Source organism: Sphaerodactylus townsendi, linkage group LG15, assembly GCF_021028975.2.
Source record: "Sphaerodactylus townsendi isolate TG3544 linkage group LG15, MPM_Stown_v2.3, whole genome shotgun sequence".
In the NCBI taxonomy this organism is placed as follows: domain Eukaryota; kingdom Metazoa; phylum Chordata; class Lepidosauria; order Squamata; family Sphaerodactylidae; genus Sphaerodactylus; species Sphaerodactylus townsendi.
The window spans coordinates 28,951,257-28,976,165 of NC_059439.1; the positions used below are offsets into that span (position 1 = coordinate 28,951,257).

Consider the following 24,909-nt stretch of genomic DNA (forward strand, 5'->3'; position numbering starts at 1 on the left):
TTTCTGGGAGGGTTATATATGGGTTCCGTGGGACATTGTTTTAGAACGTAACTGTTTTAAATTGTATGTTTTTATATATGATATTTTATATTGTCCACCGCCCTGAGCCCTTCGGGGATAGGGCGGTATATTAAATCCAATAAATAGATAGACAGATAGATAGACAGATAGATAGATAGATAGACAGATAGATAGATAGACAGATAGATAGACAGATAGAGAGAGAGAGAGAGGGATAGATAGATAGATAGATAGATAGATAGATAGATAGATAGATAGATAGATAGATAGATAGATAGATAGATAGATAGATAGATAGATAGATAGATAGATAGATAGATAGATAGATAGATAGATAGATAGATAGATAGATAGATAGATACATACATACATACATACATACATACATACATACATACATACATACATACATACATACATACATACATACACAGAGAGAGAGATACATACATACAGAGATACATACATACATACATACATACATACATACATACATACATACATACATACATACATACACAGAGAGAGAGAGAGATAAATACATACATAGAGAGAGAGAGAGAGAGAGAGAGATACATAGAGAGAGAGAGAGAGAGAGAGAGAGAGAGAGAGAGAGAGAGAATACCCCTAGACCCAGCCCCGCCTGGCTGCCCAGGACCACTGCCACTCTCCTCCGCCTGCAGAAGGAGCAGCTGGCTGCCGTAAGGGGGGCACAGGGGGGCGCTTGAGCTCCAGGAATTTCCCAACCCAGAGTTGGCATCCCTATTTGCCATGGAAGCTTGCTGCGTGAACGTAAACCAGTCATTCTCTGCGTCTCCTTAACCTACCCCCTAGCGCTATTATGGTGAACATAAAGTGGACGAGAGGGGAATGATGTTGTATACCTGAGGTGACCAGATGGTCACCTTTGTGAACCGGGACGGGGCCGGCTTAGGCAGCCGGCGTTGCGCACTGCAGCGCATCGCCACAGGAAGCGCGATTGCCTTCTGGGCGTGCCCGTTTCCGCGAAAACGGGGCAAGCCCCAGTGAAGGTCGCGGTATCTCCCGCGGGGTCACAAGCACACAGGAGGAGCTGCCGATCTACTGCCTTGCGCCCTAGAAGGCAGTGCAGCAGCCTCCCAAAAATCGGGACAATTTGAAGAACCCGCGGGACGCGGGACAGATTGTTTAAAGGCGGGACATCTGGTCAGCCTATATATACCACTTTGTATCCCCATGTGGGAAACTGGGGTATAAATGTCTACATAAATAACAGGAGAGGTGGCAGTTGATTGTTGACTGGCTAGTTGTCGTGACAGTCGGCACACTACACAGTCACACAGGAGATGAGAAGGAGGTGGCACACTACACAGTCACACAGGAGATGAGAAGGAGGTGGCACACTACACAGTCACACAGGAGATGAGAAGGAGGTGGCACACTACACAGTCACACAGGAGATGAGAAGGAGGTGGCACACTACACAGTCACACAGGAGATGAGAAGGAGGTGGCACACTACACAGTCACACAGGAGATGAGAAGGAGGTGGCACACTACACTGTCACACAGGAGATGAGAAGGAGGTGGCACACTACACAGTCACACAGGAGATGAGAAGGAGGTGGCACACTACACAGTCACACAGGAGATGAGAAGGAGGTGGCACACTACACTGTCACACAGGAGATGAGAAGGAGGTTTTGGCACACTACACAGTCACACAGGAGATGCAGGAAGGAGGTATACACTACACAGTCACCTACAGGAGATGCAGAGAAAGGAGGGTGGCACACTACACAGTCACACAGGAGAGATGAGAAGGAGGTGGCACACTACACTGTCACACAGGAGATGAGAAGGAGGTGGCACACTACACAGTCACACAGGAGATGAGAAGGAGGTGGCACACTACACAGTCACACAGGAGATGAGAAAGAGGTGGCACACTACACAGTCACACAGGAGATGAGAAGGAGGTGGCACACTACACAGTCACACAGGAGATGAGAAGGAGGTGGCGATTGGCTGGCCCTTAGACCGCCATCTTTTCAAGGAAGCTGGAAAAAACCAGTTACTTTGGGCCAGAGCCATTTCAGAAGTTTGTATGATGACCAAGCAAAGGTTAGCTTTCAGCCATGGCAGGTCCACCATATTTATTACCTCTGTGGAGAAATGGTTCCCCCCCCTTCCTTTTGTCCCCAACCAGGTACCATAGAGTGGGTGGGCAGAAGTTGCAGTGAGCCTGGTAACAACATCAGGGAGAGCCAAAAAAGGGAGGGAAAAAGGAGAGAGAAAAACCAGCCAGAACCCCGTGGGTGGGTTCTTCTCAATCTCTGCTGGGCTCTGGGAAGAGGAAGGCTCTGCCTGGGAGAGAAGGCAGCGGCCATTTTCCCCGCAGGCCATGTGCTAGGCCCAGTGATGGGAGCTTCCTCATAAGCAATACCTACTTAAGCCGAGGACCTACCCTGCTGCGCAACAACTAGTAGGCAGGGTATGTGGTAGCGACAGGGCCAGAGGACTTGCGGTTTGCTGTTCTTTAGTTTGTGTTCCTTGTTGTTTTTGGGGTGCTGTGCCAGAAAAGCTCTCTAAATTATTCTTCTGTTTAATAACTTGACTTGGTTAAATCTTTACCAGGAGTGGACCGTTCTCTGTACCATGTGTGTCCCTTCCGTTTTGGACACCCTAGTGGGCGAGGAGACTGGGAAGTCCTGGTCCTTCCCAGTGGACAATCCAAAAACTGACCAGGTGGTGGCAGCGAACCCTGGAAATAAGATAGCCCTCTCCAGGGAAAGGTTGGCAACTCTGGGAGAGGTCAGAGGGTGAAATAGGGCCTGCAAGCCATAGGCAAGCCTGTTTCGCCACAACCTCTACCGGGCCCCTTCCGCACGAGAAGAATAATGCACTTTCAATACACTTTAAAGCTGGATTTTGCTGTGCAGAACAGCAAAACCCACTTGCAAACAGCCGTGAAAGTGAATTGAAAGTGCATTATCCTGCACGTGTGGAAGGTGTTCTCACCCTTCAGCGTACAACTGAGAGTTGTGCCCTCTGTGTCCAAGGCTCAGCCCCGCCTTCTCTCTCTCTTCCTTCAGGTATCATGGTGCTGGTGTGTCTGGAGGTGTTCCGGCATTCGGTCCGGTGGCTCATCACCTCTGATGAGTCCGTCCCGTTGGAGTACGAATATTCCTGGTCTGTGGCTTGTGCGGTGGCTGCTGGATCCATTCTGATCTTTGGCGGAGGCTGCTTTATTCTTCTGTCCATCCCAAACTTTCCCAAAAAGCCCTGCGAATCCTGCATCAAAGGCAGAAGCAGCAGCAGCAGCAGCACTTCCTAAAACCCATTTGGTGTGGGAGGGAAGCCTCCCCCCAAGTCTCTTTGTATCACTGTGCAACACACACACACACACACACACACACACACATGTTTATACCTCCACCTACCTTTAGAGGGTGGAAAGAATTGATCTTGGTCCCCTCCCCCAGGCCCATCTGCCCCATTTCTCCGTCGGGACTCAGCGCCCCCCTCCCACTTTGTGACTTGTAAATAGAACAACTAGTGCTTGTTTTGTTTTTTGGATTTGGGTGGGGGGGGTGAGGGGTGGGAGGGACTGAAAAAAAAGGGCTCTGTGAAATGTGGGGGCAGCTGCATTAATGAACTGGGCAACGATGACGGGAGGGAAGATAAAGGGCTGTATTTAAAACCTGGTTTTTATAAATGGCTATTTTTAGCTCAACCGAGGGGCTGTGCCTTGGAATCTGTTTTTAAAAAAACCCATTTTTGCGGTCAGTCCCCTTGACTTGGTGAAATTCTGCACTACCGAGCAGAAACTGACAGCTTTGCGAGCAGAAAATTGCGTTCCTGAGTGCGTGTGCGTCCGTAGCGCACAAATGGGCAAGCCCAAACGATCGGGCATCCCATCTCTACTGGGCCCAAAGACTGTTACCGGGTGTAAGGAATCCATGTGGCTTCTTACCCTAATGCAGTGTTTCCCGACCTTTTCAACGTCGCGGTACCCTTGACCTCGCTCTTCATATCTCAGGGTACCCTTGAGGTTCGTTTGATTTATTTTGCATTTTTTTTTTAGGTTTTTTCCCGTTTTTGGCCTGTAGGTGGGGGGAGTGGCAAGCAGGGGGAGGAAAGGAAAGGGAAAGAATCGTTGACAGTTGCATTGTTTGTTTGCCTAAATTCGGCATGGATTGGGGGGATTAAAGGGAGAGCTCCCTTTAAATCTACCCCCCCCCCAAATCCATGCCAAATTTAGGTAAATAAAACAATGCTGTTTTTCAATGTTGTTTAAAGGGAGCCCATGAGGCTTCCAACCTCCCCCTTCAAAATCCATTTGATTGGGGGGGGGGGGCAGGTGGTAGCATTGTCATGGTACCCCTGGGATGTCCTCATGGCACCCCAGGGTACCACGGAACCCTGGTTGGGAATCACTGCCCTAATGACTCCAGGGCACTGCAGCCAGGCCTAAATGTTCTTATATTTACAGTAGCACACTGTTCAAGCTTGACCACATACGAGCCACGGAGAAACCATTCGAGCTGTCTCTTCTACTTTACATCCAGCGTATTTCTCAAAAAGACGAGGCAGAGGGTGGAATCTTTCTTCTTCTCCTCAGTGCTCGCCGTGCCCTGAAAATTCATGCATCCTTTGGGCTGACAGGAAGAGTCGACTGTTGGGTTCACGGATTTGCAAAACAAGCAGCTCTAAGGGCACGAGAGTGAACCTTGCGGAGGAAAGAAAAGAATTTCTGCCGTGGAAAGAGGAATCGAGGAGGGAGGGGGCCCTCATGGGGAGCGATGGCTGGAAGTTAGGAGTCAGAATCAACATCTATGCTACATAGTGGGCATCTATGCTACACATTGGCACCTTTCAGAGACTGGATTTGCCAGACTCTTCACTTCCACTTCAAACAAACAAAAATACTGTTTTACTTGTCATGGTCACTGGGAGAAAGAGCAAACCTAAATAGCGTGGAAACAACCCGCAGGGCTGTACAAATATTCACAAGCTTGGGGGAAATTACACTGGTCAGGGCAAGGTGCCCACACAGAGAAAGCTTTTTACTTCGTGGCTCTGAATGCTCCTGGTCTCTAGTCTCACTATTTTGGTCCACAACTGTCCAACTTTTCTCGTGTTTACCTCAGCCTTCCCTGCCTTCTTGCTTTCCTACCATTCCTGAGGCGCGGTGTGCAGGGTTGCTAGCTCAATGTTAGGAAATGTTTAGGAGTGGAGCCTAAGGAAAGTGGGGTTTGAAGAGGGGAGGGACTTGTGCAGAGGCGTACCAGAGGAAATGGTGCCCCCCCCCACACCCTTAACTTAGCCAGAGGAGAAGGGTGGCGGGGGTCCTGAGCAGCAAAGGCGTAGCTGGGCCAAACTGGGCCCGGTGCACAGTCTATATTTTTCCACCCCTCATGGCCCCCCTATACTATCCCCTGGGAACTATACTTCCCAGGAGACCTTGTGAGCCCCAAGGTCTCCTGGGAACTGTAGTTCCTCAGGCCGTTTTTAGCCTGTACTGTGAACAGGCTTTTTTTTCAGCCTGAAAAAGTTCTAGGAAAAGGAAAGGAACTAAGGTAAGTGTGGGAAGGGGGTGGTGGGGCGTCATGGGGGGAAGGGGGGAAGGGGCCTTGGGGCAATTTTCCGTGCCCCCCCAGGCATGCACCCGGTGCATGGTGCACCCCTTAGCCAAGTGGTGGGATTCAAATAATTTAACAACCAGTTCCAGTGATGGGATTCAAATAATTTAGCAAGTGGTTGTTTACAAGCACCATTTTAACAACCGGTTCTGCCGAAGTGGTGCGAACCGGCTGAATCCCACCACTGCCCTCGCCCAGTGGTGGGATCCAAAAATTTTAATAACAGGTTCCGATGGTGGTGGGATTCAAATAGTGGCGCCGCCGCACATACACACACCTCCAGTCCCTATTGGGCAGGGAGGTTGCTTTAGTAACCCCTTCTCGGCACTCAGAAAAAATTAGTAACCACTTCTAGAGAAGTGGTGAGAACTGGTTGGATCCCACCTCTGCCCTCGCCCCCTTGTAGCTCCGCCACTGCCGAGCAGCCTGGCAGAGCCAGGCCAAAGGGTGCCTGGTGAGCTCGTGGCAGGCTCCCGGCCTGGCTACTTCTTCACATGATCTAATGGGTGGTGCCCAGGGTCAACTGACCCCCCATGTTCCTCTGGCAGATACGCCACTGCTTCAGTGGGACATAATGCCACACAGTCCACCTTCCAAAGCGGCCATTTTCTCCAGGGGATGTGATTTCAGTCACCTGAAGTTCAGTTTCAATCCCAGGAGATCTCCAGATACCACCTGGAGGTTGGCAACTGTAACACAGCTGATACCCAGTCCCAACCGACAACTTGAATTTCATCGCCGTCTTCACCAGGAACTTCGACTGAGCATTCTGAAGTACAGAATACATCAAGGACAACAGACTGTTGGATGGGGAAGGAGAAGAAGAGGAGTTTGGATTTATATCCCCCCTTTCTCTCCTGCAGGAGACTCAAAGGGGCTGACAATCTCCTTGCCCTTCCCCCCCACAACAAACACCCTGTGAGGTAGGTGGGGCTGAGAGAGCTCCGAGAAGCTGTGACTAACCCAAGGTCACCCAGCTGGCGTGTGTGGGAGTGTACAGGCTAATTCCCCAGATAAGCTGGGTGGCCTCTTCTGCACATGCAGAATAGTGCACTTTCAATCCACTTTCAATCCACTTTGCAACTGGATTTTACTTTGCGGAATAGCGATATCCGCTTGCAAACAATTGTGAAAGTGGATTGAAAGTGCATTATTACTCTGCATGTGCAGAAGGGGCCTTTGTGCTTCAGTGCAGAGTCGCTGAATTTTATTCAAAGTTTCTGAGGGGAACTGTCGCGAGCAAGTGAGAAGATGGCCGAGTTTTGGGAAAACCAGAACTTGGACACTGTGTGTGGGTTTTCACAGGCTGCTGCACCACAGAGGGCTGGGTTCCATTCCTCTCTGTCAGCATCTCGGCCCAGGCCGGGACAGGGTGTCCCCACAGGAGGGAGAAGGGGGTTCTCCGGCAAGGCACACAGCTCTATCCTTGGTTATTCTGGTCCTGCTCTCGGCCTCTCCAGTTACACCCTGAGATGTAAACAGGGCAAAGGAAGCTTTTTCAAGCTCAGCAAAGTCTCCTGATGCAAGAGAGAAAGCGGTCAGGAATAGAACCCAGGGATCCTGGTACCTAGAAACCCACTCAACTGCACCTCTTACGCAGTGCCAGATTCAGCTAAAGAGAGGCCCTGGGCTATACCATTTGCGAGGCACCCCCCAGTCCCTCACAAACGATACCCTGCTCAGGATAAAGATGACAGATTTGTGAATTCATCCGCCATTTCCTGGACCGCCTTTGTTCCAGAATGCTCCATTTAGGCCCTACTGCCCAGCTACTGAGCCCCTCGAGGATAGGGCGGTATATTAAATCAAATAGATAGATAGATAGATAGATAGATAGATAGATAGATAGATAGATAGATAGATAGATAGATAGATAGATAGATAGATAGATAGATAGATAGATAGATAGATAGATAGATAGATAGATAGATAGATAGATAGATAGATAGATAGATAGATAGATAGATAGATAGATAGATAGATAGATAGATAGATAGATAGATTTATAAATAAATAAATAATAATTAAATTTATACACCGCCCTCCCCCTAAGGGCTCAGGGCGGTTTACAACAAGCAATAGTCACATCATAAGAGATGATAATACACTTTAAAATACAAAATGTAATCATAAAAACAAACAACAACAGCAGCTCGGAAAAATAGTTTGGCATCCAATAATCAAAACTCCCTCTAAAAGGGAACAACAGAGCCCCAGGTTGTTAAATTAAAAAGGGGGGGAGGGGAGGAGGGGGCAACAATCAGCGGCTGGTCTCTCCAAAAGCCCGGCGGAAAAGCTCCGTCTTACAGGCCCTGCGGAATTCATTAAGGTCCCGCAGGGCCCAGACAGCTGGAGGGAGAGCATTCCACCAGGCAGGGGCCAGGGCTGTGAAGGTCCTGGCCCGGGTGGAGGCCAGCCGCATCATGGAAGGGCCAGGGGTCACCAGCAAATTGGCCTCTGCCAACCGCAGAGGCCGAGATGGGACATATGGGACATTTATTAATAATTAATAAATATAATGGATAGCTTGGATATATAATATATATCCTGGATAGCTTTAAAAGGGGCTTGGACAGATTTATGGAGGAGAAGTCGATTTATGGCTACCAATCTTGATCCTCCTTGATCTGAGATTGCAAATGCCTTAACAGACCAGGTGCTCGGGAGCAACAGCCGCAGAAGGCCATTGCGTTCACATCCTACATGTGAGCTCCCAAAGGCACCTGGTGGGCCACTGCGAGTAGCAGAGAGCTGGACTAAATGGACTTTGGTCTGATCCAGCTGGCTTGTTCTTATGTTCTTATGTTCATATAGTAATAGTAATAATAATAATAATAATAATAATAATAATAATAATAATAATAATAATAGTTCTGTCCCCAAGGCACTGGGACCCAAGTGGAACCTTCTAGAACAAAGACGGTCCAGGAAATGGCAGATAAATTTACACATCTCCTGTCATCTTTATGCTGGAAAAAAAAGCATAGCCATAATCTGTCGCTAAACTCTTATCCCTAAGATCGCCAACTGATGGAGAAAGCCCCTGCTCTTGCGCCTTGAACGGCAGCTTGCTCTGTGGATAGCAGGGAAGAAGAGCTAGCCCCCGTGAATGCCTGAAGAATCCGGCTTCGGTTAAAGGCACAGGACAGAAGCTGGGACCAAAGTTGGCAACTCGGTAGAAGGCATATCAGTTGCGACCAATTATCCTCCGCATTCTGCCTTGGAGTAACCAGAGCTCCTTTCCATCTGCCGGCCCTCCAGAGGCACTGCTTAGGGAGGGCACAACCTTAGCCAGCTCTCTCATTCTCAGCACTGACTGGCAGTTTTGAATCAAATGGGCCCAATGCACTAGGTCAGGGGTCTGCAGCCAATTGGCCATGCTGGCAGGGGCTGATGGGAATTGTAGTCCATGAACATCTGGAGAGCCACGGGTTGCAGACCCCTGCACTAGGTCAGTGATGGCGAACCTTTTCGAGACCGAGTGCCCAAACTGCAACCCCAAACCCACTTATTTATCACAAAGTGCCAACACGGCAATTTAACCTGAATACTGAGGTTTTAGTTTAGAAAAAAAATGGTTGGCTCTGAGGCGTGCGTTACTCGGAGTAAGCTTGGTGGTAGTTGTTGGCTTTGCAGCAACCATGCAACTCTTAGAAGTGGTAAATCACAACCCTAGGAGGGTTTACTCAGAAGCAAGCTACATTGCCAGCAACCGAGCTTACTCCCAGGTAAAGGATCATGCTTTAGTTCTTTGCATGAAAATCAGTGGGGTTTAACAGCGCTTAACAGGGTTACCTATACTGCTTCCCCAAAACTAGGTCTTAGGTTTAATGCTAATATTTGAGCCCAGCGGCCCAGGCCAGCCTAGATGTGTGGGGGGGGGGCGATTTCCCCCCCCCCCATGATGAACTCTGTGCATGCCCACAGAGAGGGCTCTGAGTGCCACCTCTGGCACCCGTGCCATAGGTTCGCCATCACTGCACTAGGTGGACAAGCTAAAGCTTCCAACTCCTTTCTGGCGGGGTGGGGTGAGGGGTGAATAAAAATGGAAAGGGGGCCTTGTTCTCCCGTCACCAATGCTGATAAAATGCTATTGATATTATGGCAGGTTTCGGGGCGGGGGGGGGGGGAATCAACAGCGACACGCTTTATAAAAATGGAGTTGGCTTTATTTTTCCTTTTTACACCTCCAAGAAGAAGTCTTAAAACACACATTTTTACCTTCCGCCGAGCCTATTGAAATGGCTTTCTTCCAGCGCTTAGTTCTTTCCCGAGGAGGAGGAGGGGTGGGGGATACCCAGCTGTCTCTTTGTAGGTCTAAGACTGGGTGACTGGAATGAAAATGCACAGCCACTGCAGAGATTGACGTCACAAGCGCGCACACAGAGACACACCACTCGCTCTCGCACATACACAAACACAAGCGTCTGCCAGAGCACCTGGCGAGACAGAACCCACCAAAACACTCACCGGGCCAGAAAACCCACACTCACAAATATGTATTAGCCAAACCGCAGAGAGAGAGAGGCCCGATTGACCATGATTGCAGACCTGAACGCACGCGGGGAGTGATTTAAGAATTTGTTTTCTCCGGAGGATGGCACTGTCAAAGGCCATGACGGGAGGCAATTTGGAAGCCGTGATAACATCCCCTGCATTTGCATAACGGGAATTCCGTCTGCAATAAACGCAATCAACTCCGGCTTAATGTCGCCGTTACGGAGTTGTATAAAGAAAACATTTGCACTACTCGGTTTCCTGAGCCTTTGTAAATTGACATATGCTTGCGGTGCAATCAAATTTAAAGGGGGGGAGGGGTTGAATGCTGCATCAGGTAGGGATGCCAACCTCCAGGTGAGACCTGGAGCCCCCTAAAATTATTTGCAAACAGCAGAGGTCAATTTCCTTGCAGGAAATGGCTGCGAAGAAGAAGAAGAAGAAGAAGAAGAAGAAGAAGAAGAAGAAGAAGAAGAAGAAGAAGAAGAAGAAGAAGAAGAAGAAGAAGAAGAAGAAGAAGAAGAAGAAGAAGAAGAAGAAGAAGAAGAAGAAGAAGAAGAAGAAGAAGAAGAAGGGGAGGGAGGGGTGGGGGGGGGAGGAGGAGGAGGAGGAGGAGGAGGAGGAGGAGGAGGAGGAGGAGTTTGGATTTATATCCCCCTTTTCTCTCCTGCAGGAGACTCAAAGGGGCTGACAATCTCCTTGCCCTTCCCCCCTCACAACAAACACCCTGTGAGGTAGGTGGGGCTGAGAGAGCTCCGAGAAGCTGTGACTAGCCCAAGGTCACCCAGCTGGCGTGTGTGGGAGTGCACAGGCTAATCTGAATTCCCCAGATAAGCCTCCACAGCTCAGGCGGCAGAGCTGGGAATCAAACCCGGTTCCTCCAGATTAGATACACGAGCTCTTAACCTCCTACGCCACTGCTGCCCACTCTTTGAGAGAGTGGTCTATATGGTGTTATACCCCACTGAGGTCTCTGTCCTCTCTAGGCTCAATCCCCAAACCTCCAGGAGTCTCCCTGCCTGGATTTGGCAGCCCTACCCCACCCATCCCCCACCGGTGGCCAGGAGGCACCGGCAACCTGAACAGCAGGCGGATTTCGAGCCAGTCTCCCGAATAAATCCAAGACAGCAGAAATAATCTCGCGGACGACAAAGGAGCACACACAGGCATAATGAATCAGAAGTAAATCCCACTGTGTTCAGCGGAGCTTGCTGCGGCACAAATCGAGCATTGGATTGCCGCAATATGCACATCGTTAGTTCGTCTGAATACAATCATGGTCTCATTCATGCTGACTCGCTCGCTTAAACGGCCTCACTTGTTTCCCCTGGCGGCAGAATTCTCTCCCAAACAGGTTGCCAAATTTTGATTCGACCAGCGTGAGGGCAAGTCAGAGCAGAGCCCAGGGGGTCAACTCGCGGGATCTGTGGGAAGAAGAAGAAGAAGAAGAAGAAGAAGAAGAAGAAGAAGAAGAAGAAGAAGAAGAAGAAGAAGAAGAAGAAGAAGAAGAAGAAGAAGAAGAAGAAGAAGAACAAGAACAAGAACAAGAACAAGAACAAGAACAAGAACAAGAAGAAGACGATGGAGGAGGAGGAGGAGGAGGAGGAGGAGGAGGAGGGGAGGAGGAGGGGAGGAGGAGGGGAGGAGGAGGAGAGGAAGAAGACGAAGAAGAAGAGGAGGAGGAGGAGGAGTGCATTATACTGCATGTGTGGAAGAGGCCTGAGCTCAACGTTGTCTTGATGCTCCTAAGTGTGTCCAAAGAGAATAAGCGATTATGGTGTCCTTGTTCTTCAGCTAGGTCCTTCCCAAGAGTTACTCAAATGGCAAGTATTTAAGGTTATCCTAACTGGATTGTTTTGTAAATAATTTTTTTTCTCATTCTAAAACTGAAAGAAAAAGGGCAAAAGTCCTAGAGACGTTGAAGATGAGGCCGGTGCCCCAGGCATTGGGTTGATGATGATCTGTCCCAAGGGGAAGGGTGTCCATTGTCCCAAATGCATCCCATGACCACTTCGCTCCCACTCTTTCCATCCACCCTCCGTCCTGACGAGATCCTTGCCGTGCTGAACCTGCGGTACGCGGGCATTCCCGAGCTCAGGAATGTCACACAAAACGCCTAATCTATCCGCCAACAAACTGAGGGAAATATTTGAAAAAAAAGGTGTGACATTCCCTCATCTCTCCTCTTCACATTCTGTTCAAGATTTTTCCTCTACCATGAGGTGTCGGGGTCATGACCCCCAGAAAAAGCCTCCACGTTCCATTTGGATGCCTCAACTTACCCTAAGCTTTCAGGCCCAGGTCAGATTAATCACTCACTCTCACTCTCACTCTCACTCTCACTCTCACTCTCTCTCACACACACACACACACACACACACACACACACACACACACACACACACACACACACACACACACACACACACACACACACACACACACACACCCTTCCTTGAAAGGAGTAGCCCAGGAGTCTGCAACCTGCGGCTCTCCGGGTTCATGGACTACAATTCCCATCAGCCCCTGCCCCTGCAGCTCTCCAGGTTCGTGGACTACAATTCCCATCAGCCCCATCAGCCAATTGGCCATGGTGGCAGGGGCTGATGGAAATTGTAGTCCACGAACATCTGGAGAGCCGCAGGTTGCAGACCTATGGAGTAGCCCATATGGGATGAGCCAGGTATCTGTGTGCACTCTAGAGCTTTGGATAGATAGAAATTCAGCAGGGGAAGTCTCCACAGAAAGAGATGTTGTAGCAAAACGATGTCTTCCATCTATTTCCTTGGTAATTTGAAAATATCTTTCCTTCCTTCCTTCCTTCCTTCCTTCCTTCCTTCCTCCCTCCCTCCCTCCCTCCCTCCCTCCCTTCCTTCCTTCCTTCCTTCCTTCCTTATAATCATTGAGACTGCTGTTTAGAGGGGATAGCAAAGGCACTTTTGGAACCTTTTCCCCACATGCTGTTTTCCCCCACGCTTTCAACCCTCAGCGAAGGGAAAACACAGGCACGGAACATTTTGTTTGTTTAACTTGTGCCTGTCCGTGTAGCTGTCATTAGAAGCATGGGAGTTTCCCCAACAGCAGGGGGGGGGGGGAGAAAGGTGCCTGTTCGAAAAGCGTGACAGACATACCCGATGTTTTGTTTTCCAGAGTTAGCCTTCGATCCTGCAGCTCCACCTGGCGTCCTTTGCCTTTCATAGCTTCTGGAACAAGCATACAGGAGAGGAATTAGAGCTCAGGAGAGATGGAAAAGGGCAGGAAGGCCATTGATGCACACGTGGTCTCCTTCGCTTTGAGCAAGCATTTCCTTTGGCGTTGATTTCTCCGTTATGCACACGTTTTCCCCTCTTCAGCACTCACCATGCTGTCAGATCGGAGAATCCTCGTGGTTTCCGAAAGTGGGCAAAGTGCAAATTTTTCGTGGTCTCCTTCGCTTTGAGCAAGCATTTCCTTTGGCGTTGATTTCTCTGTTACGCACACGTTTTCCCCTCTTCAGCACTCACCATGCTGTCAGATCAGAGAATCCTCGCGGTTTCCGAAAGTGGGCAAAGTGCAAATTTTTCCCTGCCTTTGCAGGGAAAGCGAAGGAGATAGTCGTGCGTTACTCTCTCTTTGGGTTTTCTCCCTCCTCCCTGCTTTCTTTTGCCCTAGTTCCACCATTTCAGACTGATCAGAAGGGCTTTTTTTTCCATTCTAAAAGTCTATCCAGGGAGCAATGGATCCTTCCAGAGAAATGACGCTAGACAGAAGTCAGCAAATAAAAAAAACAGGAAAAGCGGTAGGCAACAGAAACAAAACAGCAGAGGGCGGGAAGTTGCACCAGTTCCACCATTAAATTACAGAGCAATCTAAAGGGCTTGCCTATACATTAGCGCTGAAGAGCTATAGCTGGAGCAACGGACCCTCCAGCGAAATAATGCTAAACCAAAGACAGGTGGAGGGGAGGTGCCCAAAAGGGGGTTTCAAGGAAACAAGCAAGGCAGCAGAGGGTGAGAAAAGGACAGATCAGATCAGCTAGGTACACTTCGCGGCAGGGCAATCAAGCCAGAACAGAAAGCCATGGAGAAACCCCACGGCAAAGCGAGCCGCCGTGGGGCAAGTGGGGGATGCATAAATTGCACTAACTGTTCTGCAGGGTTCTTTAGGGAGGAAAGAAATGTGCAGGGATGAGAATGACCCTGCATTTCCATTTTTTCATTTCTGCCAGATTCGGAATAGTCGGTTTTTGGGTAGGGTTGTCCAGGAATCCCCTGGGATTACAACTGACCTCCAGGCTACAGGTTCATCTGGAGAAACGTTTGCTGTGGAAGGTGGACTCTGTGGCATTATACCCCATTGGAGTCCCTTCCCTCCCCCAAACCTGTTCTTCTCATGCTCTGCCCCCCAATCTTCAAGTCTGGTGCTGGCAACCCTTTCCAGCCCCTTTCCAGCCCTTGCAAACTCTTTGAGAGCTTGCTTGGCGTAGTGGTTAAGAGCAGGTGCGCTCTAACCTGGAGAAGCGGGTTCGAGTCCCCGCTCTGCCATTTGAGCTGTGGAGGATTATCTGGTGAATCAGATTAGCTTGTGCACTCCAACACATGCCAGCTGGGTGACCTTGGGCTGGTCACAGTTCTTCGGAGCTCTCTCAACCCCACCCACCTCATGAGAGGGGAAAAGGGGAAATGAGATTGTAAGAGAAGGGGGGGATATAAATCCAAACTACTACTACTCTTCTCCTTCTCCTTCTCCTTCTCCTTCTCCTTCTCCTTCTCCTTCTCCTTCTCCTCCTCCTCCTCCTCCTCCTCCTCCTCCTCCTCCTTCTTCTTCTGGCTCAGCCCTCCCCTGATTCTGAACCTGCCAGAATATTGCCACTGCCCTACCCACCCCCATGGCCTTAGAGCTGAGAATCCAAACCCCTCGTCAGCTATCGGAAAGAACAGGAAAAAAACAAGACATGCTCTGGGTTGAATAAATATCTTTTATACTGAAATGCATAGGCGAATCCATTAGTGTATGGTACTGGCAACAAGGAACCACAAGCCAAAGGAAAGGGGGTATGAAGGACAGGTTATCCCAAGCCAGGGAAGGGAAGAGCAAAGTGAACAGGTTGAGGCAGGAAACCGATGGAAGACTGATGAGCCGGAGAGTTCAGGAGTAGCTGGAAGAGAAAGAGCTACGGAAGAGAGTCTAACAAGGACGTCCTGACGACGGGCGCTCGCAAAGCTTTTCACTGTGCTTTTCAGGTGTTCTATTTCCCATCATCCTTTGCACTAGCCCCGGACAGCCTTAGGTAGCTGAAAATATATATGTCACTTAGAACTCCACAAGTGTGCCCCACCAGTCTTGTTCCTGCCCATACTTAATTGATGGTCTGACTAGCTGACATGGCCCACCAATGCCCTCCACGATGTATATCGCTTCCTCACTCAGGTCTACCAAACTCGGGACACTTCCGCACATGCAGAATAATGCACTTTCAATCCACTTTCACAATTGTTTGCAAGTGGCTTTTGCCATTCCGCACAGTCAAATCCAGCTGCAAAGTGTGTTGAAAGTGGATTGGAAGTGCATTATTCTGCATGTGCAGAAGGGGCCTCTGAGCCTCCTCCACTCTACATCAGGCCTACCTTGTGGCCTATTACATACTAGATAAACCCTCTATGTCCACACCCTTGCAGAGAGAGAGACAAGGCCTGAACCAGATGTGGCTGCCTATGCCTAGCACATGAACATGTGGAAAGAGGGTTAATCTATACCCATCATGGCGAACTTATGGCATTCCAGATGTTCATGGACTACAATTCCCATCAGCCCCTGCCAGCATGGCCAATTGGCAGGGGCTGATGGGAATTGTAGTCCATAAACATCTGGAGTGTCATAGGTTCGCCACCACTGATCTATACCCTTTACAACATAGCGATATCAGAAAACGTGTGAATCAATTCACCATGTCTTCCTGGAGCTTTCTTATGTTGGTATGAGCTGCTGGGTCTTGGTGCCGGCCTCTCCCACGCCCCTCCGATTCTCTGGCAGCATCTGGCGGGCACAACTTTTTTTAAAAAACCAAGTCTTGCTAAGAGGCATCCAGACCAATATAAATGCTGTTTTATCCAAGTGCCATGTTTCCCACTGCAGATAATAACGGTTTCGACAGAAGCGGTGCTTACCGTATATACTCATGTATAAGTCGAATTTTTCAGCACATTTTTAATGCTGAAAAAGCTCCCCTCGACTTATATGCGGGTCATTAAATTTTTTGTGTGTTTTTACTTTGCCGGCCAGCAGGGGGCGCAGTTTTTATGCTAGAGGCACCAAAATTTCAGGGTACCCTTAGAGGACTCTCCTGATGATACCAGCCAAGTTTGGTAAAGTTTGGTTCAGGGGGTCCAAAGTTATGGACCCCCAAAGGAGGTGCCCCCATTCCCCATTGTTTTCAATGGGAGCTATTAGTAGATGGAGCTACCCTTTTGAGGGTCCATAACTTTGGACCCTCTGAACCAAAATTCACCAAACCTGGCTGGTCTCATCAGGAGAGTCTCATTATGATACCAGCCAGGTTTGGTGAAGTTTGGGTCAGGGGATCCAAAGTTATTGACCCCCAAAGAGGATGCCCCATCCCCCATTGTTTACAATGGAAGCTAATAGTAGATTTTTCATTTCTGATAATATCCCTCTTAAAATCTAAGTTGGGTTACATCTGGACATACAGATGATGATGAGGAATCCAGTTTTGAAGGATTTTAACTCTTGTGTTTTAGCTTGGTTGCTGGTTGAGCTAAGGTTCTTGTACTTTTAAAGTTATTGTTGATACCATATTGTTCTTGTTGACCCTCTTTTCCACTTACAGAGCCCGTTTACTGTTTTTCTTTGAAATAAATATTCAAAAACATTTAACCTACTGATGCCTCAATTGATGCTGCATTTCCCACCTTCGACTTATACGCGAGTCAATAAGTTTTCCCAGTTTTTTGTGGTAAAATTAGGTGCCTCGACTTATATGCGGGTCGACTTATACACGAGTATATACGGTAAATTAAAATTTCAAATGCTGCCAGAGAATCCAGACTTCTTCAGAAAAGGCTCAACCACGCTGCCGTCTTAATGCTGAAAAGGGTTTCGCTTCGAAAATCTTCGAGGCGAGATGGAACCATCAAAACAGGGTTGCTGGAACGGGAGCCCCAAGACTGGGAGTCTTGTTCCACGCGGCAAAGGAGAGCAACGTTTCAGCGTTTCATTAAGTACACAAACATCCCTCCATCAGAACATTATTATTTTTTGCCCCCTCCATTGCCAATTCAGGCACAGTTTTCAAGTTACTTTTTGGAACAGTAGAAGTAGCCAGAAGCCAATTGGAACCCTGTCAGGCTAGCACAACCAACGTTTTGTTTGAGCATGTCCTCTTATGGCAAAAGCTGGTATTTACCACATTCAGGCTGCTTCCACACGGCACCCCTTTCTCCTCAGTTGCTTCCAAACTGGAGCCCTTTTTATTTGGAGCGTCTATGTAAAGCTGCCCTCTAACCACCCTCTTTCTATGTTTCCATCCTCCAGCTGTGCTACACTGCTGACCAACTCTTTCGTTGTACCCTCTGGATGGGAAGATGAGCATTTGCAAAGGTCCCACCCCCTTTGGTGCCATTTTCCAGCCATTGGCCTTCACAACTGTCAATTTCTCCATCATGCTGCCAGAGGGCCTTTTACAAAAAATGGTAACAGCTGTAAGACTATGGCCCTTCCACACATGCAGAGTAATGCACTTTCAATCCACTTTTGGTGTACCCTGCAGCTGTGCTGAATAGCAAAACCCACTTGCAAACAATTGTGAAAGTGTATTGTCGAAGGCTTTCACGGCCGGAATCACTGGGGTGCTGTGTGGTTTCCGGGGTGTATGGCCGTGTTCTAGCAGCATTCTCTCCTGACGTCTCGCTTGCATCTGTGGCTGGCATCCTCTGAAGATGCCAGCCACAGATGCAGGTGAAACGTCAGGAGAGAATGCTGCTAGAACACGGCCATACAGCCCGGAAACCACACAGCACCCCAATTGTGAAAGTGGATTGAAAGCGCATTATTCTGCACGTGCGGAAGGGGCCTCTAACGGTAAACATTACAACAATTAGAGATGTTTAAAAAACCCGGTGGCAAAGCAAAGAGATGGGGGCTCCAACGGGGTAGCAGCAGGAAATTCCCATGGGGGAGACCCGTTGCCGGTGCAGATGCCTCCGGGTTTTCACCATTTCTGTGAGCAACTGGAGAATCCTCACTATGTGGAAGCAGCCCTTAAAGAACTTGAGATGGATGGATTTTTCCCTCAGGCAGTACATACCAAACTTTATGGTGGAAAGCGCCAGCAAGACTCAGTCAGCTCATAAAGTTTTCAAGGCAAGAGATGTTCAGAGGTGGTTTACCATTGCCTGCCTCTGACCAAGCTTTACGTCGCACAAAAACTCTCGTGTCACTAAGGAAAGGTTTAAAAAAATCATGACTCAGCTTATATAGACTCTGGTCATTTAAGAACAGCTCTGGAGGACAAGGAGGGAGGGGTCGGGGGCTGAATGAGCTATCTTCAGTTTACCACACCTCAGTTTTAAAGCTGGAAAGAGATCGCCAGGTACACGTGAGGGGAACAAATGCAGGTTGATGGACGCCGGTTTAGGATAACAGAGATTTTGGAAGATACATATATCTCAGTAGTAAATAAATAAATGTATAGTATTCATATAATAGTCCATGCACCAAAGAGGGGGGGGGGGAAGGTTGCATTCGGACATGCTTTGTGACAGAAGGAGGGAAATATTTTCTCCTCAGTGTCTGGTGCCACCTCCACCGTCATCGTTGCTTCTTTCCACAGTTTTATTCCCAACAGGTGAGATGGTGTGCGAAGGGAGGCCATCTTAGAGAAAACAATCCAGGGTGTCTGTAATGGGACTTGAGCAGGGGTGAAGTCAGTGAAGTGAGGCATCATGGGAAAAAGAGGGATAATTTAGCTTTATGTAGGAGTTTTATGGGGACAAGCTTACCTCATGTATAGTCAGGAAAAGGAGTTGTGGATAGGTATATCATGTTTAGGGTTTTGTTCTTACACTATAGCACATGGACAGGAAAACGCCATGAGGCTGCACCTTATTGTAGGTTTAGGGTCTGGGAAAAGGATCTGCGGTTGAAAGGATTACAGGGAATTATTGGAATGGCCAGTTTTTAGAGGCTTGGTTGGGATATTTCCTGGTATTTTCTCCTATGGAAAAACCGCTTTCAAAGAGCGGCTGCTCAAACTCAGTTAACATACGTTCGCAACTCTAATGTTTTAATCCCACACAAAAAAATGTTTCCACACTGGGTCATGGCTGATAATAAGAAAGGGTAGACTTCCATACCTCTCACTTTCAAACATCTGGAATACTGTGAGTGGGTGCTTGGCTGATATACTAAGTCCTGTCTCTTCTCTGGTTGGTGGGCTGAAATATTAGAACACCCCCTTACCCCCTTTCTTCCTCATGTCTCTTTGCCCAGGGCCTTCAGTCCCAGAAATGGTTGCAACCACATTTAGGTCTGTTCTCCATAGCTTGTGTGGAGAAATGCGCTCCCCCCAGGAATTCACCCCAATATTTTAGTTATCGTGGCTACACTCTGCATTCTCAGGAACTCACCTGGAAACTAGTTGCTGGAAGAAAGGAGGAGGAATTGAAGGAAGGAGGCAACAAGCTCAGAAGCACTCAAGTTCCTGGTTATGCTAACGATTTTGGTTTCATCACCTCACACCCTGCTGGTATGTCACACTCAACAGACGGAGCGGGAAACAGCCAAACTGAAATAATGTAAAAATTCTACCTTTAAGAAAGGAAGGGACAGCGAGGTCATCCCCAAATAGCAAAGGAGGACAGAGGTTAGTTAAACTCAGGATCTAGAGGAAGACACTTCCGTAGCTTTCAGCTCCTCCGATAGGCGCAAGGAACTCCATCTTGTCGAAGTGGCAAGGGGCAATATGGAGAAGTCCTATCCAGCTTACCCCTCTGTGCCATGGGGCTCCACTCCTAAATACCCGCTATATTGATGGCACAATTCGGCCTGCTTGTGTGAACACAACTCTCAGTTAAACTTGGGGAGGTTCAAAAAGGGGAAAGTCTAATATTCCTAATTCACCTGTCTCTTATATAAGCTACCTGTTTTTCTTATCTCTGCTGATTTAGTTTCACCTCATGGATGAAAGGAGGATGAAAGCAGCACACTTGGAGGAGGTGGTAATAAAATGTTTTCAAGGGTCTTGGTTAGGGTCGGAGTCATGCTCACGAGAGCAGAGATCTATGGGCAAGGTTTGGCTGAGGGCTGTGTTAGGGTCAAAGGTTATTAAAGTGAATGGAGTCACACTAGGGAAGTAGGGGAAGGGAGAATCCCTGTGGGAGAGAGGGGCAAGTTAGTGGGGGACAGGCTCCCCCTCCGCAGTGTGGACGGGTGTACAAATTCAGGGTTCATGTAGGTGAACCCCTGAAATTCGCTCTGGTCAATGCTGGCAAGGACCAGCTGGTCTGGAGGCGTCAGAGCCGGCGGCGCTCGAGTGAAGAACTTGTCGAAATTTTCCCCGCTCCGGCCACACTGGAAGAAGGGAACGGAAGAAAAGGGGGAAAGGAAAGGGACAAGAGAAAAGAAAGAATTATAGTCTCGATCTTTTTTTTGTTGTTGAAGCTCCAGCTCTTAAACAATTTGCTCTGTCTTCTGTTTCATGTCAACCCTCCTGCCTCTTAATTTGCTAATTTTCTAAGGGCCTTACGCGGCCCGGGACCCTCGTCCCTTCGGGACCGCATTACCCCATATGTCCCGGCTCGTCCTCTGCGATCAGCAGAGGCGAATCTACTGGAGATCCCTGGCCCCTCGATGACGTGGCTGGCCTCCACACGGGCCAGGGCCTTTACAGCTCTGGCACCGGCCTGGTGGAACACATTACCATCAGCTATTCGGGCCCTGCGGGACCTTGGAGAGTTCCGCAGGGCCTGTAAAACCGAATTGTTCCACTGGGCCTTTGGAGAGCCCAGCCGCCGATAATGCCCCGCCCCCCCCCCCCCCCCCGCTAGTAGGGTCCCCTAACATCACTGGGACCCCTCCTCATTTTTTTGGAAGAGGGTGGTATATGGGTCTCGTGGGCCCTATTTTAGAATGTATTTGTTTTAAGATTTTTATGTTTTCTGTATGATTTTGTGTTGTTCACCGCCCTGAGCCCTCTGGGGATAGGGCGGTATAGCAAGTTTAATTAATAATAATAACAACAACAACAACAACAACAACAACAACAACAACAATAATAATAATAACAATAATAATAACAACAACAATAATAATAATAACAATAATAACAATAATAATAATAAGGAGAGTTAAGCAACTTAATGGCATTTCTCAAATCAGAAACATCACATGCAAATGCTGAATTCTTAGCTAAGAACATAAGAACATAAGAACATAAGAACAAGCCAGCTGGATCAGACCAAAGTCCATCTAGTCCAGCTCTCTGCTACTCGCAGTGGCCCACCAGGTGCCTTTGGGAGCTCACATGTAGGATGTGAACGCAATGGCCTTCTGCGGCTGTTGCTCCCGATCACCTGGTCTGTTAAGGCATTTGCAATCTCAGATCAAAGAGGATCAAGATTGGTAGCCATAAATCGACTTCTTTTCCATAAATCTGTCCAAGCCCCTTTTAAAGCTATCCAGGTTAGTGGCCATCACCACCTCCTGTGGCAGCATATTCCAAACACCAATCACACGTTGCATGAAGAAGTGTTTCCTTTTATTAGTCCTAATTCTTCCCCCCAGCATTTTCAATGAATGCCCCCTGGTTCTAGTATTGTGAGAAAGAGAGAAAAATTTCTCTCTGTCAACATTTTCTACCCCATGCATAATTTTATAGACTTCAATCATATCCCCCCTTAGCCGCCTCCTCTCCAAACTAAAGAGTGCCAAACGCTGCAGCCTCTCCTCATAGGGAAGGTGCTCCAGTCCCTCAATCATCCTTGTTGCCCTTCTCTGCACTTTTTCTATCTCCTTAATATCCTTTTTGAGATGCGGCGACCAGAACTGGACATAGTACTCCAAGTGCGGTCGCACCACTGCTTTATATAAGGGCATGACAATCTTTGCAGTTTTATTATCAATTCCTTTCCTAATGATCCCCAGCATAGAGTTTGCCTTTTTCACAGCTGCCATGCATTGAGTTGACATTCCCATGGAACTATCAACTAAGGCGCCTAAATCCCTTTCCTGGTCTGTGACTGATAGCACTGACCCCTGTAGCGTGTATGTGAAGTTTGGATTTTTTTTGCCCTGTTGTGCATCACTTTACATTTTGCTACATTGAACTGCATTGCCATTTCTGAGCCCACTCACCTAATTTATCAAGGTCCGCTTGGAGCTCTTCGCAATCCTTTGTGGTTCTCACCACCCTACATAATTTGGTATCATCTGCAAACTTGGCCACCACGCTACCCACCCCTACTTCCAGGTCATTTATGAATAGGTTAAAGAGCACTGGTCCCAAAACGGATCCTTAGGGGACACCACTCCCCACATCTCTCCATTGTGAGAACTTCCCATTTACACCCACTCTTTGTTTCCTGTTTCTCAACCAGTTTTTTAATCCATAGGAGGACTTCCCTCTTATTCCTTCATTGCTGAGTTTTCTCAACAGTCTCTGGTGAGGAACTTTGTCAAAAGCCTTTTGGAAATCCAAGTAGACAATGTCCACCTGTTCACCCCTGTCCACATGCCTGTTTACACCCTCAAAGAACTCTAGTAAGTTTGTAAGACAGTATTTGCCTCTGCAAAGCCATGCTGACTCTTTCTCAGCAGGTCTTGCTTTTCTACATGTTTTATAATTTATCTTTAATGATAGATTCTACTAATTTAGCAGGAACAGATGTCAAACTGACTGGCCTGTAATTTCCCGGGTCCCCCCTAGATCCTTTCTTAAAGATTGGTGTGACATAGGCCATCTTCCAGTCTTCAGGGATGGAGCCTGATTCCAGGGATAAGTTGCATATTAAAGTGAGAAGATCAGCAATTTCATGCTTGAGCTCTTTAAGAACTCTTGGGTGAATGCAATCTGGGCCAGGGGATTTGGTAACATTTAGTTTATCAATGGCTGCCAGAACTTCTTCCTTGTCTACCACTATCTTAACTAGTTCCTCGGTTAAGCCTCCTAAGAAGCTTGGTTCAGGTGCAGGAATGTTCCTCACCTCCTCTTGGGTGAAGACAGATGCAAAGAATTCATTCAGCTTCTCTGCAATCTCCCTGCCATCTTTTAGCACACCCTTTGTTCCTTTGTCATCTAACGGGCCTACCGCTTCCCTTGCTGGCTTCCTGCTTTTGATGTACTTGAAGAACTGTTTGTTGCTGGTCTTGATGTTCGCAGCCATGCGTTCCTCATAATCCTTTTTTTGCCTCCCTTACAGCTAACTTGCTTCTCTTTTGCCACCATTTGTGTTCCCTCTCATATTCTTCATCAGCCAAACTGGACTTCCATTTTCTAAAAGACATTTTCTTTTTTCTGATAATTTCCTCAACATCTCTTGTTAACCATGGTGGCTTTCTTTTGGACTGGGTGCTGCCTTTTCTAACCTGTGGAACACATTCCAGCTGAGCTTTTATTACTGTGTTTTTAAATAACCTCCAAGCATTTTGGACAGTTTTGACTCTCTTGATTTTCCCTTTCAGCTTCCTGCGCACTATCCCCCCAATCTTTGAGAAATTTCCCTTTCTGAAGGCGAATGTAACTACATTAGTAGTTGCCACTTGTTCGCATGCTGAGATACTGAATCTGACAGCATTGTGGTCGCTGTTCCCTATCGGCTCAACAACACTGACTTCCTGCACCAGATCCTCGGTCCCACATAGAATTAGATCTAGGATCACATCTCCCTGGTTCCTTCCCCAACCATATGCCCTAAGCCACAGTCATTTAGCCTATCCAGGAATGCTCTCTCCTTACTCTGACCTGAACATGCATTTTTCCAGTTTAAATGGGGATAGTTAAAATCACCCATTGCCACTACGTTTTGTTTTTGTTGGCCTCTCTAATTTCTTTTCCATCTCAGAATCCTCTTGTGCACTTTGGTCAGGGGGACGATAATATATTCCTAATATTAAACTGTCCTTCACACCTGGTATTGATATCCACAGTGATTCTGTAGGGGAACCAGCTCCCCTTGCATTGTCTATTTTATGTGATACTATGCTCTCTTTGATGTAAAGGGCAACTCCACCCCCAATGCGCCCTATCCTATCCTTCCTATAGAGCCTGTAGCCTGGTATAACAGCATCCTACTGGTTCTCCTCATTCCACCATGTCTCTGTAATGCCCACTATATCAAAGTCCTCCTTCAAAACTCTGAACTCTAGTTCCCCCATTTTAGGTCGAATGCTTCTACTATTAGCATAGAGACACCTGTATACCCTGTCTCTGTCCTTAACCTGGGATTGATGTGCTTTACCCTCAAGTCTTTTGTAGACACTATCCCTTGTCACATGCACATTGCTATGTTCCTAGCTTGTATGTGGTTGATTTAGAAAAACCTCCCTCTCTGTCTGCATCCCCATAGATACTGTATTCCGAACCGAAGTCACCTCAGCTCCTGTCGGCTTTCCCCCAGTGATCAGTTTAAAAGCTGTTCTGCCACCTTTTTAATGTTGGCGCCAGCAGCCTGGTTCCTCTTTGGTTAAGATGAAGCCCGTCCCGTTTGTACAGGCCTACCTTGTCCCAAAAGGTTCCCCAGTTCCTGACAAATCTGAAACCCTCTGCCTTACACCAC

The 24,909-nt window shown here is 48.0% G+C and overlaps 2 protein-coding genes across 2 annotated transcripts in view; one reads left to right on the forward strand and one right to left on the reverse strand.

The window, feature by feature from the left end:
• CACNG6 (calcium voltage-gated channel auxiliary subunit gamma 6) overlaps positions 1-3,739 on the forward strand; it is a 36,031-nt gene extending 32,292 nt beyond the window's left edge. The window contains exon 4 of the mRNA XM_048517063.1: positions 3,095-3,739. Coding sequence (XP_048373020.1) covers positions 3,095-3,336 — 242 coding nt within the window. The 3' untranslated portion in view covers positions 3,337-3,739. The remainder of the gene's footprint in view (positions 1-3,094) is intronic.
• Positions 3,740-18,164: 14,425 nt separating this feature from the next.
• PRKCG (protein kinase C gamma) overlaps positions 18,165-24,909 on the reverse strand; it is a 58,260-nt gene continuing 51,515 nt past the window's right edge. Inside the window, exon 18 of the mRNA XM_048517058.1 lies at positions 18,165-20,707. Coding sequence (XP_048373015.1) covers positions 20,477-20,707 — 231 coding nt within the window. The 3' untranslated portion in view covers positions 18,165-20,476. The remainder of the gene's footprint in view (positions 20,708-24,909) is intronic.